Genomic DNA, 21563 nt, shown 5'->3' with positions numbered 1-21563 from the left:
AAGGAAGTCTGTCATCAAATCTTCTTTCCGTATTAAAAAAAACAAGCGTCGTTTTGAATAAGAATACACATTTTTTGGTTTGGGAAAAGAAGATGATGCAGATGAAATTATGGAGTGAGTAGAGTCAGGCGGTCGAAGATTGGCTCATTTCAAGAAATAAGTGCCTCCAATGGACAGTCCGTTTCAAGAAAAAAGAGAGACCTCGCTTTACGATTATATGGAGAAAGTGTATCGATTCAGGGAAATTCAGGAAAAATTTTTTTGTTTCTTCTATCCTTTTATCGCTACATTCAAGTGAGACGAATTAATTTTAGTCTTTCTAAAATCAAAATCTTCCACTTGTATGAAGACTATGGCGAGGATTTGAACGACCAAGAGACTTTCCATATTAGAAATTTAGAACATTATCAATGAACATGTCCTTGCTGAATCGAAAGTTGTCGGACGATAAGATGTGATTAACAACAATATTTCCGCAATTCTTTCATTTATAAACAGAACTGTAGAGGAAATTGGGATAAACTGCTAATGAAATCCTAGTTGAATGACGAAAAAAAAAGAAAAGACAATAAAAGTGGTAGTGTATATGAAGTGATGAAAAAAGAAAGGAAAGATGGAATACATTGAAACAAACCTAGATATGATGGGACCCGGGACAATATTGCGATCAAAAACAACTGGGAATTATGGGAGAAAAAAGGAAGAACATTAAATATAGGGAAGGGAACATCGACAGTGCCATAAATTGCAATTGGAAGTATAGATGCACGAAAATTCTGAATTTCATTGTGAATTCATTTAATTTTTCATGTTACCTATGCTTCCAACGTCTGCAAAAGGAATGAAAAGATAGAAAAATGACGAACGAAGAGGTGACAACAATGAAATAATACGGGAAGAATTGGAAAATAATTTCGGTTAAAATAAGTGTAGAACTGTGAAGGCTAAGCACCAACCATCGGCCTAGTCGTATAAGTCCCGTGGATACAAAGATATTCTCGACAGGCAAATGGATGGTTTGTAAGATAAAAATTGATGGAGCCGTATACGATATGCACAAATAGGGTTCATATATAGCGAAAATTGATGTAAGAAGTAGAAGAAGCTATTGGAAAAATCCCGATTTCTCAATATGTAGATGTTTCGTCTGAAATATATGTATGTTAATTAGCCAATTGTGGATTTACAAACCTAACGAAAGATCTTGGGTTACTGTAGATTCAATACTTTTGTCGGCGATCTGAAGCTTTACAGATAATTATGGCAAGCCAATAGACTACTTGCCTCTTTTTCTTTTTCATTCAGAACATCGCTAAACTGCCTTTCATGAATACGTGGTAGTTGCTCACTCGATTCACGAACACTAGCTATTAACTTCATTGGATCAATTCTGTATTGTCTAGATCCCAACGAAGACGTATCATTTTCTGCTGACTTCTCTTCATCACCGTACTCATTTGAGTATTTCGTCTTGTGTTCTAGGCTTATTTTGCCATAATCTTTCTCTACTCGAGCACGTGGTTCCAATATGGTTTTTGTGACTCCGTTGTCGCCAACTTTTCTGAAGCTATCATATGAACGAGATTGATGTGTGGATGCATGATCAACAACGCTGTATGCACCATCAGAATCGATGTATCGGGCGGATTGACCATCTCTGTAAAATGTTTTGATTATATGAATGCTTAAATATGTATTTTTTGCAAATTAAAAATGCTCATTTATGATGTAAACGAAAAGCTATAAACTCTTTTAATTTCAACTTTAAAAACGTACTTCTCGGTAAAACAGCTAACTGTTCTTGGTCTTCTTCCCGATTCATTGATATTTGCATTGGATAGGAATCTCTGAACAAAGTCTCCATCCATTAAATCATTTCCGAAGCCACTTGCAGAAACTGTAGTATCAGAATCATTGTGCGGTGACTCATGCATATAAAGCTTTTCATGATCCAAATCAACATCATTCGATTTCAACTTCAAGTGGTGTGTCATTTGCAATTGTACTTGTTCCAAAGACGGGGACCTCTTAGCTGGCCCAGAATTTCCCACATGAAAGTCGTATTCATTGGAATTGCGAACGTCTCTGTGCACATTAATTGTTCTACTTGAGTGAATATCTCCACGACTTCCTGTCTTCCAGCGTTGTTGATCATCCTTCTGAAGTCTTTGATGCTGTCGTGGGTACTGTCTTTCATATCCTTCTGTAATAATTATGATTTTATCAATTTTATTATTGTCATAGTCTTACGGTCGTGCATGCTTTCAACATTCTGATCGTCTCCATTCACTGATGTTCTTCTTGAACCAATATGTGAACGAAGATCATCTTCTCGAACTTGTTCGTAAACACGTTGACGAGGTGTTGTCGATGGATAATAAGAACCTGTGCTCGATGATGGTCGATTTCCCATGTTTCTAGACGGTTTTCTGATTTCTTGTGTTGATCGTAGAGATGGTGATGATTCACGGTGATTTCTGTGTTGTTCGGCTGAAAGTGATTGTTGCAATGATGCTTTGAACGAATAAACCAACCTTCATTTACCGGAAACAATCCGTGGACATAAGGAAAACCATCAAATACTACAGGATCCGCAAATGGCAGAGCAGACACTGAAACACAAAATTTCAATAATGATAATTTTTACGAAGACATAGAATATTGATGGAAGCTAAACGCTTTATTGTGGTTGAATTTACGTAATAAGATCATCACAACCGGGTGAAAAGACAAATATTACATAGTGGCGGTAGGAGGAACAAGAGAAAATTTTGTGGCTTAAAACTATCCAGAATTTGGCAAATTTTTCATGAAGAGCTCATTTTACACGATGAATATATAACATGACGAGAGATCTTCTAAAGGTGACCGAAATTTCCGTTCAAAAAGTTAAAGTTCTGTGGAACTATGTAAGAAAATGGATAAATATTTGAAGAATAACGCGCACCAAAGGATCCATCGACGATGATCGGTGGAGGGAACATGATATGTGTGCCAGGATGTAATCCAGCTGCACCTGAAAGCTTGTATGATTGTCGAAACAAAATATATAATAGCAACCTTTCAAAAATGTCTGAGCTTGCTGATGTTGCTGCAAATAGACGTATTTCAGCATGTGATGATGAGGAGTTAACATTGGTGGTGCAAAATGTGGCGTTGGAAATTGCATAATAGGGACGGTTGCTGCAAAATTTCCTGATTTTAAAGCACTCTGTAGTAATATTATTATCATTGTTATTTAAATAAATTTGATATGCTTTTCTTAAATAATTTTATAGTATAATTTGTGTGTACTATTTACAATCATAAAAGGCAAATTGCTCACATGAATTTTCGGAAAACGAAGATACTCTTGTGTGAGACCTTGATGGACCCCCAGACGACTCAGAAAATTGTTTTCCTTTGCTCATGTAACTGTGTTTGGAACGAGAAGAAGCTATTGATGAGCTTCTATGACGACGACCGTTTGAACCATCAGAAAGTTCACCCCGACACTGAAAAAATCTCGTTTTGAACTAAAATGTAAAATAAACATGACTAACCGGCATATTGAAATTTTTCAAAAAGTTTGCCGGAAGAGAATGATGCCAGATGGAGTTGTCATAATCATTTGGTTGTGGAGCAATGAAATCAAATTTTTTCTGAAAATTACTTGTTCTTAATCTCATTTCAGAGAGACGTGCGCTTACCGAGAGAACTTTTTGATAAGCGGTGTACAGCTTCTTTATGTTAAACTCCTTCGAACGAAGACTGGCACAGTTCAACGGAACCTCTCCTGACAGTAGATCCGCGGGCTCATACACGGAAGGAGTCATTTTAAGAATAATCCCACTCTCATCAATAATCATGTGTATGTTCCGATCAGAAACTCTGCTCGGTTCTGCCATATCAGTATTTTTAATGTTGAAACACATCGAAATAGGAAGGAGGTCCTGTAAATTCTCGAGTGTATATCTTTCTATGTATTCATACTCCTCACCATTATGTATCTCCTGGCTTTAAGAACATTGTCAATGTTCCCAACAACTTTAATTTCATAAATATTTCCACGAGTTTCGTTTCGATTATTGTAACATGGATAACTAATTATTGTCGTTGTCTCCCTCTCGATTACAGGCTGAAATTTAATGCTGATGTAATAGAAATATCCTTTAGCCAAACCATGAGTTGCGCCGTCGATGAACTTCCAAGAACTTGATCCACGTAGTATGTTGACAATGTGAAATGGAGAGTGAAATTCTGAAAAACAAAATGTTCAGGATATATATTCAGTTTATCTGCTAACATTCTCCGGTGCCGGAGACTCGCGGAAAAGTATTTCATTCAGTCGTTTTGCAGCTTCGATCAGTTCATGCTGATTCTTTTCGCGGGCGGTGATACGAAGATAGGTTGTGACGATTCCATTCTGAAGAAAATTAATACTGTTGGTTACTAGCTAAATCGGCTTGCCTTTTCTGGAGCATCGACGAAAGACATTTCCACATTTTGAATGGGGTTCTGTCTGACATGTGCCTGAAGTTCGTGAAGTGGCATCTTCATTTTTGACAGTGCCATAAAAACTGTAAAATGACAGTTTCTCTGTAAAATACGAACATTATTCATATAATCAGAGTTGAACGTACTCTCATCAACATTCGTGCTCTATCCACGTCACCAAAGTATCCAGTGATGGTTACTTGCTGTGCAAATGGATCAGGTGTAGTTCCTCCGACAGAACGATCGGGAAGTTGAATGAGGGTGTTAGTTTCTGCCATGATTGACGCGACATTCTCGTGATCCCCGTTGTCACTGAAATGAATACAATTTCTTTCGCTTAACTGGTGAACTAACCTGGTCATTAGTGAATAGTATTGGGATTCAAACTCCATATTGAGGGTTACTCTAGTTGGGTTAATCTCGATCTAAATGTTGAATCAGTTAATCAGTGGAATGTGAAGCAGTCAAACCATTGGTATATTTGACGGCAGAGGCAATCCTTGCGCTTTTAGCTGATGAATATGAGCCTCTCGTTTCGTGTTGTATGACACCTGTCGTCTCTGATTAGCATCCTCCGCCATCTGAATTGTTTGACTGTAACATAACAAGTTGTTGCCTTTACCTGTGCAGATTGCTGGAAATCATGATAGAAGTTTTCAGGATTCACGATAATATCTTTGAGGGCAGACGATACAAATAGTTTTCTAAAATCGGAGTATTAGAATGTTGTAAGCGTAAACCATATTTAATACCTTGCAGATGCCGCATTTTCTGCCATTTGGAGGCGTGTGTCAGCATCGTATTCAACGGCAGAGCGAACGAATGGATTGTAGGAGTGCGCTTCATCATGATCTTTTTCATGGCTTTGCTCCCCCATCTGCAAAATTGAAATCTTGTTTCTAACACTAAAGCGTTTGCTCAGTAAATTTTTTGAGTTTCAAATATTTTATAAATGATCGTCAGTGCCTCCGTCGATGTTACTGGTATTAGTATCATCGTGGAACGATTAATTACAGATAATATTAGCATTATAAGGATGAAATTGCACGAAAACAAATGAGAAAACACACTGAAAATCACGCTGAACGTGTGTTCGAGGAATTGGGCGCCAAACAATCTCCTTGAAGAACGTTGTAAGACCTGCTCGATTTCGGTAATGCGCCTTTCTGAAAACTTTCTTGGTTACTGTACTTTTTAAATTTGATTAGCTGCCTAATATTAGGGGCGGCTTCATTTAACAGACTGAACATTTGAATTACATTTTAATAAATTGTTATACTATTTTGTTATATCTGTGTTGCTTTCTACTTTTTCAAAATTAACTTCCCCTTTTTTAGAAACACCCATTGGCTTTGCATCATTTTTTATTTTGCGAGCTACTGTAAACAAGTCCGCAAACACCGCACACAGAGAATTACGTCTTAGTCGACGCGCAAACCGCTTTAACTTATTTTCGCTTTTTCCGTTTTTAATACAACTTTTGTTAGTTTCCAGGCTTTGAATATGGATGAAGAGGGTTCTCGTTCGTCTATCACTGATGAAGAAGATTATGTAGACGATAATGATAATGGCGAAGACTATGAAGGTATGCTTATATATATATTTTTTCAAATTTCTTCAACGTATGGTTTTCCAGCGACAATTGAAGAGGAGGAGCTTCTAGATGAAGGGGACTACGAAGATGAATTGAAAGGTGAATTTCTTTAATTTGCTTCTGACTCATTTTTCTTTTCAGACTTGGAAGATGAGGGAGAAATGTCAATTGAAGAACTTCAACGTAAGTATGGCTATCGTCCAGCGGAAAATTCATCTGCAAACAATGAAGATACGGAAATCGCCGAAGAAGTAATTTACAAATGATAAAGTGAAATTATAAAATGTTTATATTTTTCAGAATGTAGGGGAATCAAGTTCGGCTGCTGCAGAACCGCACGACTCAACAATTTTCGATATGGGTAATTCAATGAGTGGCTTCGACGACGATGATGACGACTATGCACCACCGCCAGACCCATGGAAAAGAAGTATTCGTGTGGATCCAGTACTTTTCCAAGCCGACGTCCCGCTTTTTAATGAAGCAACGGTTGAAGGTAAGCAATGATCTGATTTTTGATTCTATATCGATTTATTTCTTCAGAATCTGCTCGAGAAGATGACACTATTTTATGGACAATTGATCAGACGAATCAGCCAAGTGATGAAGTTATTGACAACTATCTCAAAGATGTAGTAGGCTTACGAAAAGCCCACGACCAACCATGTCCACCAGCTGGCACCGAATCACGAGACGACGAGGACGCTCTATGTGCTTTGTATAGAAGCAACTTTGACACAGAAAAGGCGAAAGAATCATTCCCTTTTCCTCATATAAATGCCCCATTCCGCACTGTTCGCTCAGATGCATTGGGATTCGATGAGAGTGAAGCAAAGGCATTTGAAGAGTCACTCGAGCTGTATGGAAAAGATTTTTCGCTGATAAGGAGACTACGGGTTAGTTGTATATTTTGCAAATTCAAAAAGTTTTCATAATGTTTTATTTTAGCTACCCTACCGGAAAGTTGGAGAACTTATCGAATACTACTATCAATGGAAATTAACCCCTGGGTGAGAGAACGACGATTTCAAATTTTAATAATTTATTTCAGCTATCGAGTTTGGCGGGACGCTCATCCACAGCATGCGCCAGTAGTTCAGCCTCATTTATCTGCTGCATGGCATCAGCAAGTAGCTCAACTGGAAGATCAAAATGGTCAAACTGGATTTGTTGAAGCCTCCTTCTCCGAGCCATCTACTTCAGAGGAGCCATCAACTCTTACGAACTAAAACTAGGGAACTATTTTTTTACTTTTTCACCTAAGCATTTATTATTTTCGATCTCTGTTTAACAAATAATCTCGCCCCTGATACCCATTTACGTAATCACAACAATCAAATTCCTTCGTTGTCAAATTAATCTGAATCAAATATTCACTTTCATAAAATTTCATTGTTAAAATTAGAGTTTATCAACATTGATGACGACCCGTACACTGTCGGACTTCGGTCTCCGTATCATCACACTCGATTTCCTCCCAGTCATCATTTCTAGCACGTACAACACGTCTTCTTCTGGTCTGTGATCCTTCACCACATGTAAGTGAAAAACTGGGAGCCCCGTAAAAATATGGTGGAAATATGGAGCAAAAAGCATACCAATCGGAAGATAATGTTACTGTCTACTGAAAACCAACATTTAATTCTGCCATCTCGGTCTCAGTATCTGAAAATTTGCATCTGAAATTTTGGTGTTAAATCCCGTAGATTTTGCACTTATCGACCCCGTTTTCAGAGAGAGAGAGAGAGAGTAAATTATAGCTACGTTCGCACTTTTGTCTTACCGCATAAAATCCAATGCGCGTGCTCCAACCAACCGCAGTTGGCCCATGATCCAAGGGTACACCGAATTGGGGGTACATTTGTTCTTAGGGTACATTCGACATCATCACAATCATTCTTAGGCTACATCCACCGGTTTGTTCATAGGGTACATCGGCACTATGTTCCAAGGGTACATCCAATTTTCAAAGGTGTTGGGTATCTACGTGTACCTAGCCCTCAACGTGGATATGAAGATCGTGCAACGTGAACTCATGATCTATGTATACTAACTTTCTATTTATTCCTTTGTTATTTATGTAATAATAAACTACTCGTCTTAGCCTCCTGGTTCAGCCTCGAATACATAACATTGTCGAATACATAACATCGAATACATAACATCGAATACATAACACTCATCATCTTTTTTGCATATGATCACAATTTTTTCGTTTTTTAACTGCTGTATTGAAAAATTCGAATAAATTCATAGTTTTGTTTCTAGATTTCGATTTTGTGAATTATTTATCAAAAATACTAATGCGAAATGAAATTGAAATCAAGAAACAAAACTATGGTTCAATACGGCAGTTAAAAAACAAAAAATTATGATCCTATGTGAAAAAAATGAGAAATCACAACTCTAAGAAATTTCAGTTATAAAAATCCGTTGTACCCCTTGAAAATTGGATGTACCCTTGGAACATAGTGCCGATGTACCCTATAAAAATCTTATGGATGTACCCTCTGAACAAACCGGTGGATGTACCCTAATAATGATTGTGATGATGTCGAATGTACCCTAAGAACAAATGTACCCCCAATTCGGTGTACCCTTGGATCATGGGCCAACTGCGGTTGGTTGGAGCACGCGCATTGGATTTTATGCGGTAAGACAAAAGTGCGAATGTTGCTATAATTTTTAGTATTTTTAGTCAGTAGCGAAAAAGACGCCCGTAGTCAAAAAGCCATGTAGTCAAAAATCCAGTAGTCAAAAAGTATTTCCCCAAAACTATACTGATTTGGGCAAGTGATAAATTGGCTGAAAATTGTTTGAGCAGCACCGAGGTTTGATTAATAACAAATTATCTATGGGAAAGACTGAGGCACTTTTCATCGATAAGTTTCATGAAAAATCAAAAAACGAGAAAATAAGTTTGAATTTATGAAAAAAAATTGAAAGCAATAAAATATTTAAAAACATGCAGCAATTAAAAAGGTTAACAACGGAAGCATTTAATTAATTGATTGGCTTTCAATTTTATTGAGTGTATTTAGTACTTTCTTCAACAAGTTGGACTCGAAATACAAATCTATATCTACATTACAATTTGTATATGCATTTCTGACACAGAATTTGTTTCCTTTCCAGATTTTGACCTCTTTGAAAAAAGAAAATTCCTGTTCATCTTGCAACTTGACAGTTTTCTCAAAATATAAATGATTATTCTGAAGTGATGACTCGTATTCCCACGGCTTTGGCTTGTAGTTGAATGCTGGAATCACCATATTTCTATATTTAAATCCTGGTGATGTTCCATAAATCGGTTCGTGAATAAACAATCTCCATGTGACATTGAAATTTCTTTGTCCCTTCGGAAATCCCATTCTCAAAAACATCATAACAAAACGGCAATGATGCTCGACTGGAAGTGGTGAGAAACTATTTGGAAGAGTTATAATCATGTTCTTGGTTGGAAAAATTCTTCGGACATTTTCAATGATATTATCCGTTGGTAATATTTCAGCACTTCTATGAAACATTTTAACCAAAGTATTAACACCAAAGCGTAGATCTAGTTCCACTTTCTCCAATGAATTTTTAGAAATTGGATGAGTTGAGATTGGATCACCAAGTCGTTCTTTAGTGAATAAATGAAATTGTTCAGGAATTGTAATAAACTCTTCCATATTATTAATTGTGATTATTAATTTTACAGTCTTCACTTTCCAGTTTGAAATAATGATATCAATAACTTCTCTTGTTATATATTTATAGTACCAAATTCTTGGATTTGGAACAGCACTGTGTGACAACCTTAAAATAAGTTTGTCGCATGAAATTTTTGTTTTCTTGATGCTTTCCATTTCCCAATTCTCTATTCCTACTTTGAATTCCATATTTGGAGGATCATCCGGCAAGTCAGCCATCCTGAATGAAATTGATTATAAGTAGTAATTCCAATTCCTTCTAACTTTCTCGCAATCAAACATTCAAAGTCGGGAAATCTTGAATGATTATTTATTTGATTGTTCTCAATTTAGCGAAAATTCTAACGAATGAATTGAATGACTTAGTATTGACATATCATTGAAATATTGTTGATGATTCAAAAAATCGTTCAGCCAGAAAAAAATCAAATCACTCAAAACTTACACTTCCGGTAACTCCAGTTCTTTAAAGTGTTTTGGTTCTTTTCTACGAATAACATTAATTTGTGCTGGGCCGTATACTTCACAGTTTAACATTATTCTCATGCAATCAAAGCATCCGTGTAAACATATATCAATCATTCCTTCGAAATGTAATATCGATTTATCTGTGAAAATATGGTTTGTTTCAAACTTCGATTAATCAACTCACAGTTATTCCCTATTAAATCGTTCATAATAATATTGTGAAACAGCAGATCGTTATTTAAACAGAAATGGCTAAATGGAAACCCACGAGCTGGTTCAAGAATTAGCTTCACAATTTTAACTGCTACAGTATCTTTTAGAAATCTGTAATTAACATACGCAAAAATTATTTAAAAATGCTTTTCTTACCTAAAAAATGAAGACATCTTGTTACTGGTTACCTTCTGATAGTTTAAATATATGTAACAGTAACGGCACTCATAATCAGTTCCCATGTATTCTGTGTATTCATCTGCTACATCACAATGGTATGCAGTATGAAGGACGACTTCACGATGATCTTTCCGGATTTTATGCAGAACTGCTTCGTTGAAACTTTTCTTTATCAGCTAAATATAAATTCCATTGTCATTGGTGATTTAGATTTTGTGACTTTTTTAAACCATGATACAACTTACCCTTAACGGTATCAAGGGAAAAACATATTTCGATACATTGTTCAAAATCTTGTCCAGAATTATTTCATTATCAAACACAGCGTTAATTGGGTCAAAGTTCTGAAATGCCAAACTAAAGATGAAAGAAGGAAAACTCAACTCACGTTTAAATACATTGCAAATCCTGTAAAAAATGTTAGAGCAGTCACGTACGTACAGTCTCTCAGGCAGCTGAAAATAAGGAGACAATGCACAAGATTAGAAGGAAAGGAGAGTCATCGTCAGTTGCGCATTGTATCTTTATACATGGCGTTGACCCACCTGTTACTTAATTGATCATTATTGCCACAATCGGAGCGTTGTTTAGTAATAATTGACCAAATATACATTCCATGAAGGAAACAGTCGCATTTTGTGTGTCACTTGAGCATTATCTTTTTTGTAAAATACATCAAATCATCTCCAAATAGATTCAGTAGTTATGCATGGTATTCCCTGGTAGGTCTATGACGTGTCAACTGCCAATTTCCAAATTTTTCACTAACAACAAGTCTACATGTTCAGATGGGGAATTAGAATTTTTATTGAATTTTGATGCAATTTGCCTGTAATCGACACTTTTATATGTATATTCAGGAATTTTTCAGAGCCACCCTAAAATGTGTAAAATGTGGCTGGCCGACCCAGTTCGACTGACTGTCGATCATTCTAGATGCAAAAAAACACAACTTTAAAATTCATTTTGAAAAAAAGTAAAACGGATAGTAAATTTGTGATAATTATTATAAAGACAACCGTGCTATCAAAGTAAAGCATAACTTCAAATCGAACGATGACTTTTTTAAAGTTGAACTAAAAATACAAGAAAATATCAACTTTTCAATTTGTAAATGCATTTCTGAAACAAACAGGAAAATTCGGCATTTTTTAACCATTACTCTGAAAAATCAGTTAATTGAGTTTTCAGAGTATATAATTTATAAATCGTTAATCGTAAATTTATTCATTTTGTTTATTTTTAACTGGCCAGATTTTATTCAATTCTATGCTCATAAATCAATTAATATAGTTATTTTACTTTCACTATTCCCAACTACCGTAATAAACACTTTTTTCAGTTAGGTTCCTATCATTTAGAGATTTTTGTTATTTTTTTAAATCATTTATTTGCAACTACAAATGTATATTGAGATCAAGAAAATATGAAATTAAAAATTTAGTCATCTCCCAAATGACCAGTCTTTCCTTTGATATGCCTTCTCCAATATTGATCAAATGCAAAAAACATTGACTCTCTAACTGCACAGATTGCAGGGAAAATTGCAAGAGCCAAGAACATCCATTGTGAATAATTAGTACATTCTGCTACTGTCGGATATCTACAGTGCGTTTTTTTCCACTTCTACGACTTTAAAGGGGGCGCATTTACGCGCGATGGTCTCGACACGCGAAACCCATTGGTTTTTGGGGCGCATGGCGAGACCAATCTCAAGCACCATAGCGCGTAAATGCGCCCCTTTAAAGTCGTAGAAGTGGAAAAAAAACGCACTGTAATTTATAATGCAGAAAAAAAATATTGAAACAAACTTTCCATTATTTGTTTTCATATCAGTATCAACAACTTCTCCAGCAACAACTATGTAGAAACCTTGTCACCCACAACGAGAAATAGCGCTGAAAAAAATTACTGCAAAAATTGTCAGTGTGAAAAAAGTTTAAAACCACTCCTATAGTGAATCCAAATATCAAAGTTACCATTTTAAAAAAATCTCTTGAGTTTTTTTGAAGCTGAAAAGTGGGGAAACTTAGTTTTCCCCTACCATAATCTTAGTATTCTAGAAATTCAATCCAACAGAAATTCTCGAAATTTCTCAAAACGCCTACATTTTTGAAAAATTTGGATATTTTCCAATATTTCGAAAAACTTACTTTTCCAAAATAATATTTAAAAACTGCTATTGCTGTGATATTATTCACACCCGCATAGAGAATAAAAATAACATTGAAAATGTATAAAGTATTGAGAGATTGAATAACTGCTTGAGTTCCAAATCGATTTGTTGGTACCCAGAGAAGCAGGAATAAAATCTGAAATTAAACAGGTCCAAGGGCTCCTACAAGGCAAATGAATCTGGGTTCTTTTGCAATTTGCAAAGAAACTGTCAGGGCGTTCTTCCATCCATCTTGTTTTGTTTCTTTCACTACTTCACACTAAACTAGTTATTTGTAGAAAAACAATATTGTTTTTCACTAACCTCTTGAAACTTTTCCAATTGATGATCTTCGTTAATTGGTCTTTCAACTTTCAAATGATATCCAGAGAAAGCCATTAATGCAGCTGAAATACACGCAATAACAACACAACAAAGTTGGAAAAGCCAATAATGTTCATTTGTATGTGGCATTGTTTCCAATGGATAAATGAGAAGTCCGGCGACAATTTTAAAGATTTCTCCATACACAATAACTCGTAAATACTCGATCTTCATGACTTCTTGAATTCTAGACTTTTTCTTTCAGAAAAGATTCCTCGTTACCCCTCTTATTTTAATAGAAAAATAAGAAAATCAAATGAAAACTCCGTATTTACACAAGTTTGAAACTACAGTACACTTTGAAGGTGCACACCTTTTTCGCATTTAGTACAAATTCAACGTGTCAAGACCTAGAACATTTATACGGTTTTCCATTTAAAGTTCCAACATAGAAAAACTGTCTTGATTCTCGTAATCTTGCAAATCAAATGAAATGTCCACACTTTATAGAACAAAAAATAAATTAAAACAATGAACTTTCTTAAAAATCAAGTGGTTGCTTAGGCGTATACTTCTTTTTAGAATCAATGTGAGACACAAACAATAAGTGGTTAAAAATACTGTGGATACAGGTACGAAAATAGATGGAGAACGGGAAAGTGATGAGATTGAATGAGAACATTTGAAATTATATTGCGCCTTGATCACCACGCTCTCCACGTTCACCGCCGTAACCTCCGCGTCCTCCGTCGTATCCTCCACGACTTTCGACACTTCCACCATCATATCCACCTCCTCCACGACTGCCTCCGAATCCTCCACGGCCGCCACCTCTACTGTGCCGTAGGGGTCAGATCCTCCGGATTGGCCTCCGGATCCTTGGCCGTATGGATCCGCTCCTGGTGGTGGTGGTGCATATGGATTTTGCGGTTGTTGTGCTTGGTCGTGGCCTCCATAAGCAGCAGCGGCGTACGGTTTCTGCTGAAATTTAAATTATAAAACGTATGTGAGCCTGGTGGTATTCAACAACAGAACTTTGCTCCTGGGCAATTCTGAGAAATGCATCGAGTGTGATGCGAACAGTTGACAGAATCTCATATACTTACACCAGGTTGACCTCCTTGTTGTTGTTGTTGTTGTTGTTGTTGTTGTTGTTGTTGTTGTTGATAATAGGCACAATACGCCTGCTGCCCTTCGGGTGTGCTGTAGTCGGGTTGACTTTGGTCGCAAGCCGCTGAAATCGGTTATTTAAATATAAATTGAAATTATTTTTATTATAGAAAGAAAAACGATCGCACAAAAATAAACAACGACGCAACGACACTCCGCTTTTTCACGATTTCATTTGCACTGAAATGTGGCGGCCGCAGTGCAAAAGAAATCATGAGCGGAGCTTAAAAACAGCGGAGTGTCGTTGCGTCGGTGTTTATTTTTGTGCGATCGTTTTTTTTTCTATAATAAGTATAATTATATTTTTAAATAATACTGATGGGAAATAGACAAACGCGGAGGCCCCACCAAAACAGAATGCAGTTCAAAACAGGATGCAGAGGCGGAGCCTATTTCGCAATCACCGCATGCTTTTTTCGCAAGCCTCGCACGTTTTTCCTTGATATTGTTGCATTTTTTCAGGATAAAAAACGTGCGAGGCTTGCGTAAAAAGCATGCGGTGGTTGCGAAATAGGCTCCGCCCCTGCATCCTGTTTATGTGCATCTTGTTTTGGGAAATCCTGTTTTGAACTGCATTCTGGAGACCCGGCGAATCGGGGGGATTGCTGACGGCGGGGGATCCGGATCGGGGGGATTGGCCACGCCCATAGAACCGTGCGGAAATTCAATTTTTTTTTTTTAATTTTTTTTTTCCTCTAAGTCTCTCAATCCCTAGCATCTCTCAACTTTTGTTTTTCGAAACCGTGCGGAAGTTGCGAAATTTGAATTACCGCACGGTTATATGGGCGTGGCCAATCCCCGGGGATCCTGGGATCCCCCCGATCCGGATCCCCTGCCGCCAGCAATCCCCCCGATTCGTCGGGTCTCGCATTCTGTTTTGGTGGAGCCTCCAAAATGGATTTCATCACTTCGACGGAACACTGAAAAAATACGATTATTCGCTTGATTTTTTTCCATGCAAATATTTAACAGAAGATTTTTGAATCCTAGGGAAGTATTCAATTCAATATTTCTCTTTCAAATTATTATTGACTTTGATTTCAAACTCGCTATACAAATAGACTTTGCATAGAGAGTTTTATTACGTGGCCATTAAACGCCAGAACTCGGGTATCGATTTATCTTCAATTTTTTACCCTCAGATTTTTCTGAGACTTGCCGAAAATGATTATTTAAGGTTCTATAGTTCCGGGGAGATGATTTTCGAGAAAATTTTTATTAAAATGGCCGAATTTTCCGTTTTCGAGGCCATGAGCCAAGTAGCTGTGATTGCGATTACCATCGAATCCACCTCGTCTATTCGCATTTGCTCACCTTTATCGAATTCATTCAACTCATCTGTGGCTGTAAGACGATGGGAGTTCAAATGGATCCTGTGCCTGAAGATTATAATGTTAGACCATGCATTCCAATAAGATGAACTAACTTTCCTTCCGTTGTTGCAATGTGCGGACAAAAAGGACAAATTGTGTGAGGCATTTCTAAAAACATTAATAATAAATACTATTATCCTGAAAAAAAGAATCGCAAAAAAGAAACGTGGGAGAAGTATAGAAGCAAAAGCCTTTGACGTGGCGATTGTCATTTCCCATGAATGTTGCGCCATTTTTCTGGTTACCTAGCTTTCCGATAAATATTTGCAAAATTAATAAAAAGTAAAAAATTAATAAATGAACGCTAAAAAAGTTCAAAAAATTCAAAAAATGATGAGAAGAATAAACACGCTTCAACGGGCGTGGTGAGACCTGATTAGATATTGTAATGCGCCTTTAAGATAAACTATTCCGGGTACTGTATCTTTTAAAATTTTACCATCGAGGTGAGTAAATATTACCAATATTTATATCACTGGTTTAAAACACAGTATTTTCTTTTATTATTTTCACTTTTTTTATTGTATGTTCAAAATACTTAATTTTTACTCGGTGATTTTCATAGACTACTGCAGAGAAGGAGCTGCTGTGAAGGTGACGACGAAAACGAAGAAGTTCAACGTGAGTATCGTCCAGCAGAAAATTCATCTTCAAACAACGAAGATACGAAATCGTCAAAGAAGTAATTTACAAATGATAAAGTGAAATTATAAAATATTTATATTTTCAGAATGTAGAGGAATCAAGTTCGGCTGCTGCAGAACCGCACGACTCAACAATTTTCGATGTGGGTAATTTAATGAGTGGCTTCGACGACGATGATGACGACTATGCACCACCGCCAGACCCATGGAAAAGAAGTATTCGTGTGGATCCAGTACTTTTCCAAGCCGACGTCCCGCTTTTTAATGAAGCAACGGTTGAAGGTAAGCAATGATCTGATTTTTGATTCTATATCGATTTATTTCTTCAGAATCTGCTCGAGAAGATGACACTATTTTATGGACAATTGATCAGACGAATCAGCCAAGTGATGAAGTTATTGACAACTATCTCAAAGATGTAGTAGGCTTACGAAAAGCCCACGACCAACCATGTCCACCAGCTGGCACCGAATCACGAGACGACGAGGACGCTCTATGTGCTTTGTATAGAAGCAACTTTGACACAGAAAAGGCGAAAGAATCATTCCCTTTTCCTCATATAAATGCCCCATTCCGCACTGTTCGCTCAGATGCATTGGGATTCGATGAGAGTGAAGCAAAGGCATTTGAAGAGTCACTCGAGCTGTATGGAAAAGATTTTTCGCTGATAAGGAGACTACGGGTTAGTTGTATATTTTGCAAATTCAAAAAGTTTTCATAATGTTTTATTTTAGCTACCCTACCGGAAAGTTGGAGAACTTATCGAATACTACTATCAATGGAAATTAACCCCTGGGTGAGAGAACGACGATTTCAAATTTTAATAATTTATTTCAGCTATCGAGTTTGGCGGGACGCTCATCCACAGCATGCGCCAGTAGTTCAGCCTCATTTATCTGCTGCATGGCATCAGCAAGCAGCTCAACTGGAAGATCAAAATGGTCAAACTGGATTTGTTGAAGCCTCCTTCTCCGAGCCATCTACTTCAGAGGAGCCATCAACTCTTACGAACTAAAACTAGGGAACTATTTTTTTACTTTTTCACCTAAGCATTTATTATTTTCGATCTCTGTTTAACAAATAATCTCGCCCCTGATACCCATTTACGTAATCACAACAATCAAATTCCTTCGTTGTCAAATTAATCTGAATCAAATATTCACTTTCATAAAATTTCATTGTTAAAATTAGAGTTTATCAACATTGATGACGACCCGTACACTGTCGGACTTCGGTCTCCGCATCATCACACTCGATTTCCTCCCAGTCATCATTTCTAGCACGTACAACACGTCTTCTTCTGGTCTGTGATCCTTCACCACATGAAACAGAGCAGGGAGACCAACGGGACCAAGGACCAACTTGACAAGTCAATTTTACAGCTGAAAATTGATAATTGTTGCACAATAGAAGAGTAAAAACGAACGGCAAGGCCTCAATCTGCATTGCAATTCCTGCATTAAATGTTCAGAACATTGATGTCCACCATTTCTTGCTAACTTCACAACGTGTCTTGATCTCGATTTCTTTCCTCTACCACAGCTCACAGAGCAAGATCCCCATGCTGTCCACTTTGAAACTTCACAATCAACTCTTTCACCACCATCATCCACTTCTGTATTTCCAAAATCTTCAAGAAGTTGGTTATTTGGAATCAATGATTTTGATTTTTCATATCCCGGAAGACATATTTGTTTGCATTCTTCTTCGGTTTCAAACTGATTTCGATTTCCTTTGCATCCAGTGAAAATGAATCGTTCGCATTGAGTTTTTTCGTGATTGTACCAGTAACGAGGGAAATTTCCTGCGCACTGACCAGCTTGTTTGTCTTCTTGACAGATTTCTGTAATTGGAAAGACATGTTGTAGATTTTGTTATTACGTAGATATCAGAAGATGAGAATTTGCGCCATATCTCACGCGCATGGGTCTCGCCACGCTGACTATGAGTTACTGTAAGACGTATCAATTTACGGGTTTGCTTCAGAATTTTCGAATTGAATGAGATAGATAAGTAATACAGTAAGCCGTTGCCGGCGTCGCGAGACCCATGCGCCCGAAATTTCTCATCCACGTAATAACCATTTTATAGTTCTCAAATGGTAAACTTTGGAGTAATATATATGCTGATTCTATTACCTTCAGAATTAATTTCAATAAATCTTCGACAAGATTGCATGACACATGTATCCTTCTCTTGTAAATTGACATGCATACATCTTTTTTCATGTTCTGAGTAGAAGAAGAGTCGAGTCCTGACACGAACTCCTTCATCACATGAAGCTGAACATGGTGACCAATCGGACCATGCAGTTGTCTTACACAATGGATCAGGCGTCACATTGCAATCATCCCCGTTCTCTCCAACACAAATATCCTTTCTCTCCAAGTCAACACTACAGTCTCCTGATTTTGTAGCTGGATTTAAGAATGTTCGATTTCTGCTTCTCATTCCGTGACCACATTGAACACTGCATTCGCCCCAAGAGCCCCATGAACTCACTTGACATTTTGAGCTGAATGCTTCTGAATCTGTAACAAAACACAACTATTTCAAATAAATTCTACATAGATACACTTACTTTCACATTCATTGATTTTTGCATTACAAAATTGTTTCTCAGTTGTCTGTCGATGACAATGAAATACTTGAGCTTTAATTGGAAATACATAAACTCGACTACGAATTCTAATTCCTTTCCCACACGTGGCTGAGCACAGGCTCCATGGCTCCCATTGTGTCATCATACACTCTCCTAAAATGCCAAATTACAAAAAATCTCAATAATCTAGAAACATACGCCTATCTTTATATTCTTCATCTTCACTTGTATTTGTTATATTATGTGCTTCTGCTTTAAGAATATCATCAGATTTGCATTCCGATGAAGTTACATTTTTTCTTCTTAAAATAACTTTAGCAAGAGTTGGGATTGTATCTGATTTGGAGTTATAGAACGGACTAAGTGGATTCAATTTTGTAGTTATCCAGTGAATTGGTTCACGTGGTTCAGTTGGTTCATTTGGGCTCATATATGTTGGTCCTGAATCTGTCCCAGCATCAAATGGTTGAAGTTCAAAAGTTCTTTCCTCTGCCCAAGTACAATCAGGAAGACAAAGATTAACTGAAGAAAGCCCAACACACCAATCAGGGGATGGACCAAACATTGTTGCTAAGGAGACAAAGTGATGGTATCTGAAAAATTATGTCTTACGATCCTTAGAATAAATCTTGATCGTTGAACTACGGACAATCAAGAAATAACTATCAAAGTCTAACACAATAAAATTGGAAGATTCAAATCTTAGAAATAGAATAACGTAGACGTTTCGATCACAATGAAACAACAGCTTTTACATTTCCAGAGACAGCATTATTATGCTGCTAACAAAAACAAAGCGAATTTTCATTTTACATTTCGTATTTTGCAAACTCACCAATTTTCAACTTAAACAAGAGGGATAATTTTCCCATTCAAAATTCAAAAAACTTCACCTACTTATTGACTACAAATTGGGATTTAGTTGTTCCTTGGACATCTGGAAACCATAATCCCTTAACTTTCATAAGACTTCTGACTTCGGAAGCTTTTGCTTTTGCCTCGGCCTCTGCCTTGTACGTGTTTCCCCATTCAGCAATTTCCTTCATTCCATCAGTTGATATTCCACCAATTGTCCAAAGAGAATAATTTGAGGAATGTGATGAACCAAGCATATCCGTAAAATGTGTGAGATGTTCCACTGAAAATAATTAATTTAAATTGGCAGGATGTGAATATGTAACTGACATGTTGGATAGTCTTTTGGATGAGTATTTTTACTCCAAATACCAGTGAATTCCAGATCATATTGAGCAATATCGCATGCACAACATGTAGCAGATGGATCATCAACTGGCTTTAAAATTTGAGTTCCTTCTGAAACAATTCTTACTGTAGAGCCTTAGTTTAGTGAAGAAAAGTATTCTTACTTTGAATACAAAGTTTAACTGTAAGTCCCTCGGCTTCGGTAAACCAAATATATTTGGTTTCAATTACTGACGCACGGAACACCACACATCCAGATGATACCTTTTAAAAACTTTTATACAACCGGATTATCTTTAAGAAAACATACTTCTGGAGCTTTCCACATCATGTGGACGGAGGTTTTCGATTTAAGATTTGCATGAGAAACTCCAGATTGGCGACATCCTGGAGAGATTCTTGCATCGCCATGTCCCTTCACAACCTGAAATTGAAACGCGTGGAATAATAGATATTTAAAAATCAGATCTAAAATAAACTTTAAATATCACTTCTAGAGAACAAAAATCGTAGTAAAACGTTTTAAAAATAACTTTGAAAATTGTTTATTTAAATTCAAACCTAGCGTTACTTCCACCACTCATAATTTTGAAAGACCAAAAATCGTTTTTTTTTCTACAAATTTTACAGTTTGATCGGTTTTAATAATTGCTTTTAATTTAAGGATTTGTGGAATTTTAAGTTTTATTTTAATTTTCTAACAATTCCAAATTTTGGAAATGTACCAACTTTTACTGAACGTTTAAATTTAAGCTAAAATTTTTTATGGAGAGTTTGAAGATAATATTTGGTAGTTTTAAGACGCTACTTTACCATCAACCCTTAATTTTAAGCATTTTCCATTTTACCTGCCAAGATCCTGCAGAAGTATTGTCTTCAAAAAGTGATGAAACTACAAATCCACGGAATGTTTTCACTGTATACTGAGTCCTCCATCCACGAATTGATACTGAAAATGTAAAATTGTTTGATAATTACTATTAAAGCATTTTGGTATTTTTACCTTTATATATTTCTCCTGGAACAAAACCTTTTGAAATATCCATCGATTTAGTTGTTGTCCCATTTATCTTAATTAATTTGATCCATAGCTTTAACTTTTTCCGAGTATAACTCACTTCAATAACATATCCATTACTTCCTGGACTTTTATCTCCTTTTGCTTCATATGGTTTAATTGTGCATTTAGCTTCATCTGCATTACATGAAAATATTAATAACAAAAGTAGTATGAATTGCAAAATTGCGACGAATCGCAACATTGTTGGAGGGTACCGAATGCAGGTAATAAAACGAGAGAGGCTGTGAGCACGAGAATCAAATCTCACAAGGTCCAAGTGACACCTGCCACATTATTTATGGCTCATCGAGACGGCACTGACCTTTCGATAAACTTCTAGAGATGTATATACGAGGGATCAGTGCGTGCTTAACAAATGAGTTAACAAATGAAAAAAGCAAATTGG

At 36.6% G+C, this 21563-nt stretch overlaps 6 protein-coding genes, 1 non-coding gene and 1 pseudogene across 9 annotated transcripts; 3 read left to right on the top strand and 5 right to left on the bottom strand.

Moving 5' to 3' along the window:
• Window positions 1–473: 473 nt before the first annotated feature.
• gld-3 (Defective in germ line development protein 3) lies at window positions 474–5353 on the bottom strand (the record flags this gene model as incomplete). 2 transcript variants are annotated; one of them, NM_063078.4, is made up of 20 exons in its annotated part: window positions 474–1147; window positions 1192–1240; window positions 1285–1657; window positions 1777–2203; window positions 2251–2490; window positions 2535–2612; window positions 2948–3016; window positions 3061–3183; window positions 3326–3494; window positions 3543–3641; window positions 3690–3932; window positions 3980–4117; window positions 4162–4239; window positions 4286–4405; window positions 4450–4578; window positions 4623–4788; window positions 4831–4901; window positions 4947–5057; window positions 5099–5180; window positions 5229–5353. In NM_063078.4, 20 exons carry the CDS (start codon window positions 5351–5353, stop codon window positions 1128–1130), a joined length of 2910 nt encoding a protein of 969 aa, NP_495479.2. In that variant the 3' UTR covers window positions 474–1127. The 2 variants fall into 2 exon arrangements, with proteins under 2 accessions (NP_495479.2, NP_495480.1); NM_063079.8 differs by lacking the exons at window positions 474–1147; window positions 1192–1240; window positions 1285–1657; ... (1 more) ...; window positions 2251–2490; window positions 2535–2612 and having other exon boundaries at window positions 2669–3016.
• A 610-nt stretch (window positions 5354–5963) lies between these two features.
• T07F8.4 (ELM2 domain-containing protein) lies at window positions 5964–7467 on the top strand. Its single transcript, NM_063077.7, has 7 exons — window positions 5964–6061; window positions 6113–6169; window positions 6212–6321; window positions 6371–6566; window positions 6614–6966; window positions 7019–7080; window positions 7122–7467. The coding sequence occupies exons 1-7, from the start codon at window positions 5980–5982 to the stop codon at window positions 7297–7299; spliced, it is 1038 nt and encodes a 345-aa protein (NP_495478.1). The 5' UTR covers window positions 5964–5979; the 3' UTR covers window positions 7300–7467.
• A 1536-nt stretch (window positions 7468–9003) lies between these two features.
• On the bottom strand, window positions 9004–11239 carry F10E7.1 (ATP-dependent DNA helicase; the record flags this gene model as incomplete). Its single annotated transcript, NM_063076.5, has 7 exons — window positions 9004–9985; window positions 10211–10373; window positions 10418–10557; window positions 10603–10802; window positions 10872–10970; window positions 11015–11081; window positions 11172–11239. 7 exons carry the CDS (start codon window positions 11237–11239, stop codon window positions 9070–9072), a joined length of 1653 nt encoding a protein of 550 aa, NP_495477.2. The 3' UTR covers window positions 9004–9069.
• An 827-nt stretch (window positions 11240–12066) lies between these two features.
• On the bottom strand, window positions 12067–13352 carry F10E7.3 (annotated as a pseudogene). The gene is made up of 4 exons: window positions 13106–13352; window positions 12780–13061; window positions 12438–12524; window positions 12067–12228 (listed from the first exon to the last, which is right to left on the bottom strand). Coding segments are annotated over exons 1-4 (778 nt in total).
• A 257-nt stretch (window positions 13353–13609) lies between these two features.
• Window positions 13610–15754, bottom strand: F10E7.2 (C2H2-type domain-containing protein; the record flags this gene model as incomplete). Its single annotated transcript, NM_063074.5, has 4 exons — window positions 13610–14086; window positions 14212–14339; window positions 15590–15654; window positions 15702–15754. The coding sequence occupies 4 exons, from the start codon at window positions 15752–15754 to the stop codon at window positions 13610–13612; spliced, it is 723 nt and encodes a 240-aa protein (NP_495475.2).
• F10E7.11 (ELM2 domain-containing protein) lies at window positions 15104–17479 on the top strand. The gene is made up of 6 exons (NM_001393115.1): window positions 15104–15745; window positions 16224–16330; window positions 16379–16574; window positions 16622–16974; window positions 17027–17088; window positions 17130–17479. Exons 3-6 carry the CDS (start codon window positions 16448–16450, stop codon window positions 17305–17307), a joined length of 720 nt encoding a protein of 239 aa, NP_001379868.1. The 5' UTR covers window positions 15104–15745; window positions 16224–16330; window positions 16379–16447; the 3' UTR covers window positions 17308–17479.
• On the top strand, window positions 15717–15736 carry F10E7.12. Its single transcript, NR_051313.2, has one exon. It is a non-coding gene; the product is annotated as an Unclassified non-coding RNA F10E7.12 (non-coding RNA).
• Window positions 17331–21439, bottom strand: spon-1 (Spondin-1). The gene is made up of 12 exons (NM_063072.8): window positions 21216–21439; window positions 21101–21167; window positions 20946–21046; window positions 20408–20521; window positions 20262–20361; window positions 20080–20208; window positions 19792–20032; window positions 19093–19487; window positions 18874–19047; window positions 18431–18823; window positions 17719–18135; window positions 17331–17674 (listed from the first exon to the last, which is right to left on the bottom strand). Exons 1-12 carry the CDS (start codon window positions 21357–21359, stop codon window positions 17490–17492), a joined length of 2460 nt encoding a protein of 819 aa, NP_495473.2. The 5' UTR covers window positions 21360–21439; the 3' UTR covers window positions 17331–17489.
• Between the last annotated feature and the right edge of the window lie 124 nt (window positions 21440–21563).

The sequence above is a fragment of the Caenorhabditis elegans genome, chromosome II (genome assembly GCF_000002985.6).
Source record: "Caenorhabditis elegans chromosome II".
Lineage (NCBI taxonomy): Eukaryota > Metazoa > Nematoda > Chromadorea > Rhabditida > Rhabditidae > Caenorhabditis > Caenorhabditis elegans.
The sequence above is the reverse complement of the archived record's forward strand: the minus strand, read 5'-3'. Positions and strand labels throughout refer to the sequence as shown.

Bases quoted from the DNA above. Each gene is read 5' to 3' on its own strand.
- T07F8.4 (NM_063077.7), top strand. From the start codon at position 5,980: ATGGATGAAGAGGGTTCTCGTTCGTCTATCACTGATGAAGAAGATTAT. The intron at 6,967-7,018 runs GTTAGTTGTATA...GTTTTATTTTAG, and splicing joins CGCTGATAAGGAGACTACGG to CTACCCTACCGGAAAGTTGG. The intron at 7,081-7,121 runs GTGAGAGAACGA...AATTTATTTCAG, and splicing joins CAATGGAAATTAACCCCTGG to CTATCGAGTTTGGCGGGACG.
- F10E7.11 (NM_001393115.1), top strand. From the start codon at position 16,448: ATGAGTGGCTTCGACGACGATGATGACGACTATGCACCACCGCCAGAC. The intron at 16,975-17,026 runs GTTAGTTGTATA...GTTTTATTTTAG, and splicing joins CGCTGATAAGGAGACTACGG to CTACCCTACCGGAAAGTTGG. The intron at 17,089-17,129 runs GTGAGAGAACGA...AATTTATTTCAG, and splicing joins CAATGGAAATTAACCCCTGG to CTATCGAGTTTGGCGGGACG.
- spon-1 (NM_063072.8), bottom strand. From the start codon at position 21,359: ATGTTGCGATTCGTCGCAATTTTGCAATTCATACTACTTTTGTTATTA. The intron at 20,209-20,261 runs GTAAGAATACTT...GAATTGTTTCAG, and splicing joins AGTTAAACTTTGTATTCAAA to AAGGAACTCAAATTTTAAAG. The intron at 20,033-20,079 runs GTCAGTTACATA...AATTATTTTCAG, and splicing joins TCCAAAAGACTATCCAACAT to TGGAACATCTCACACATTTT.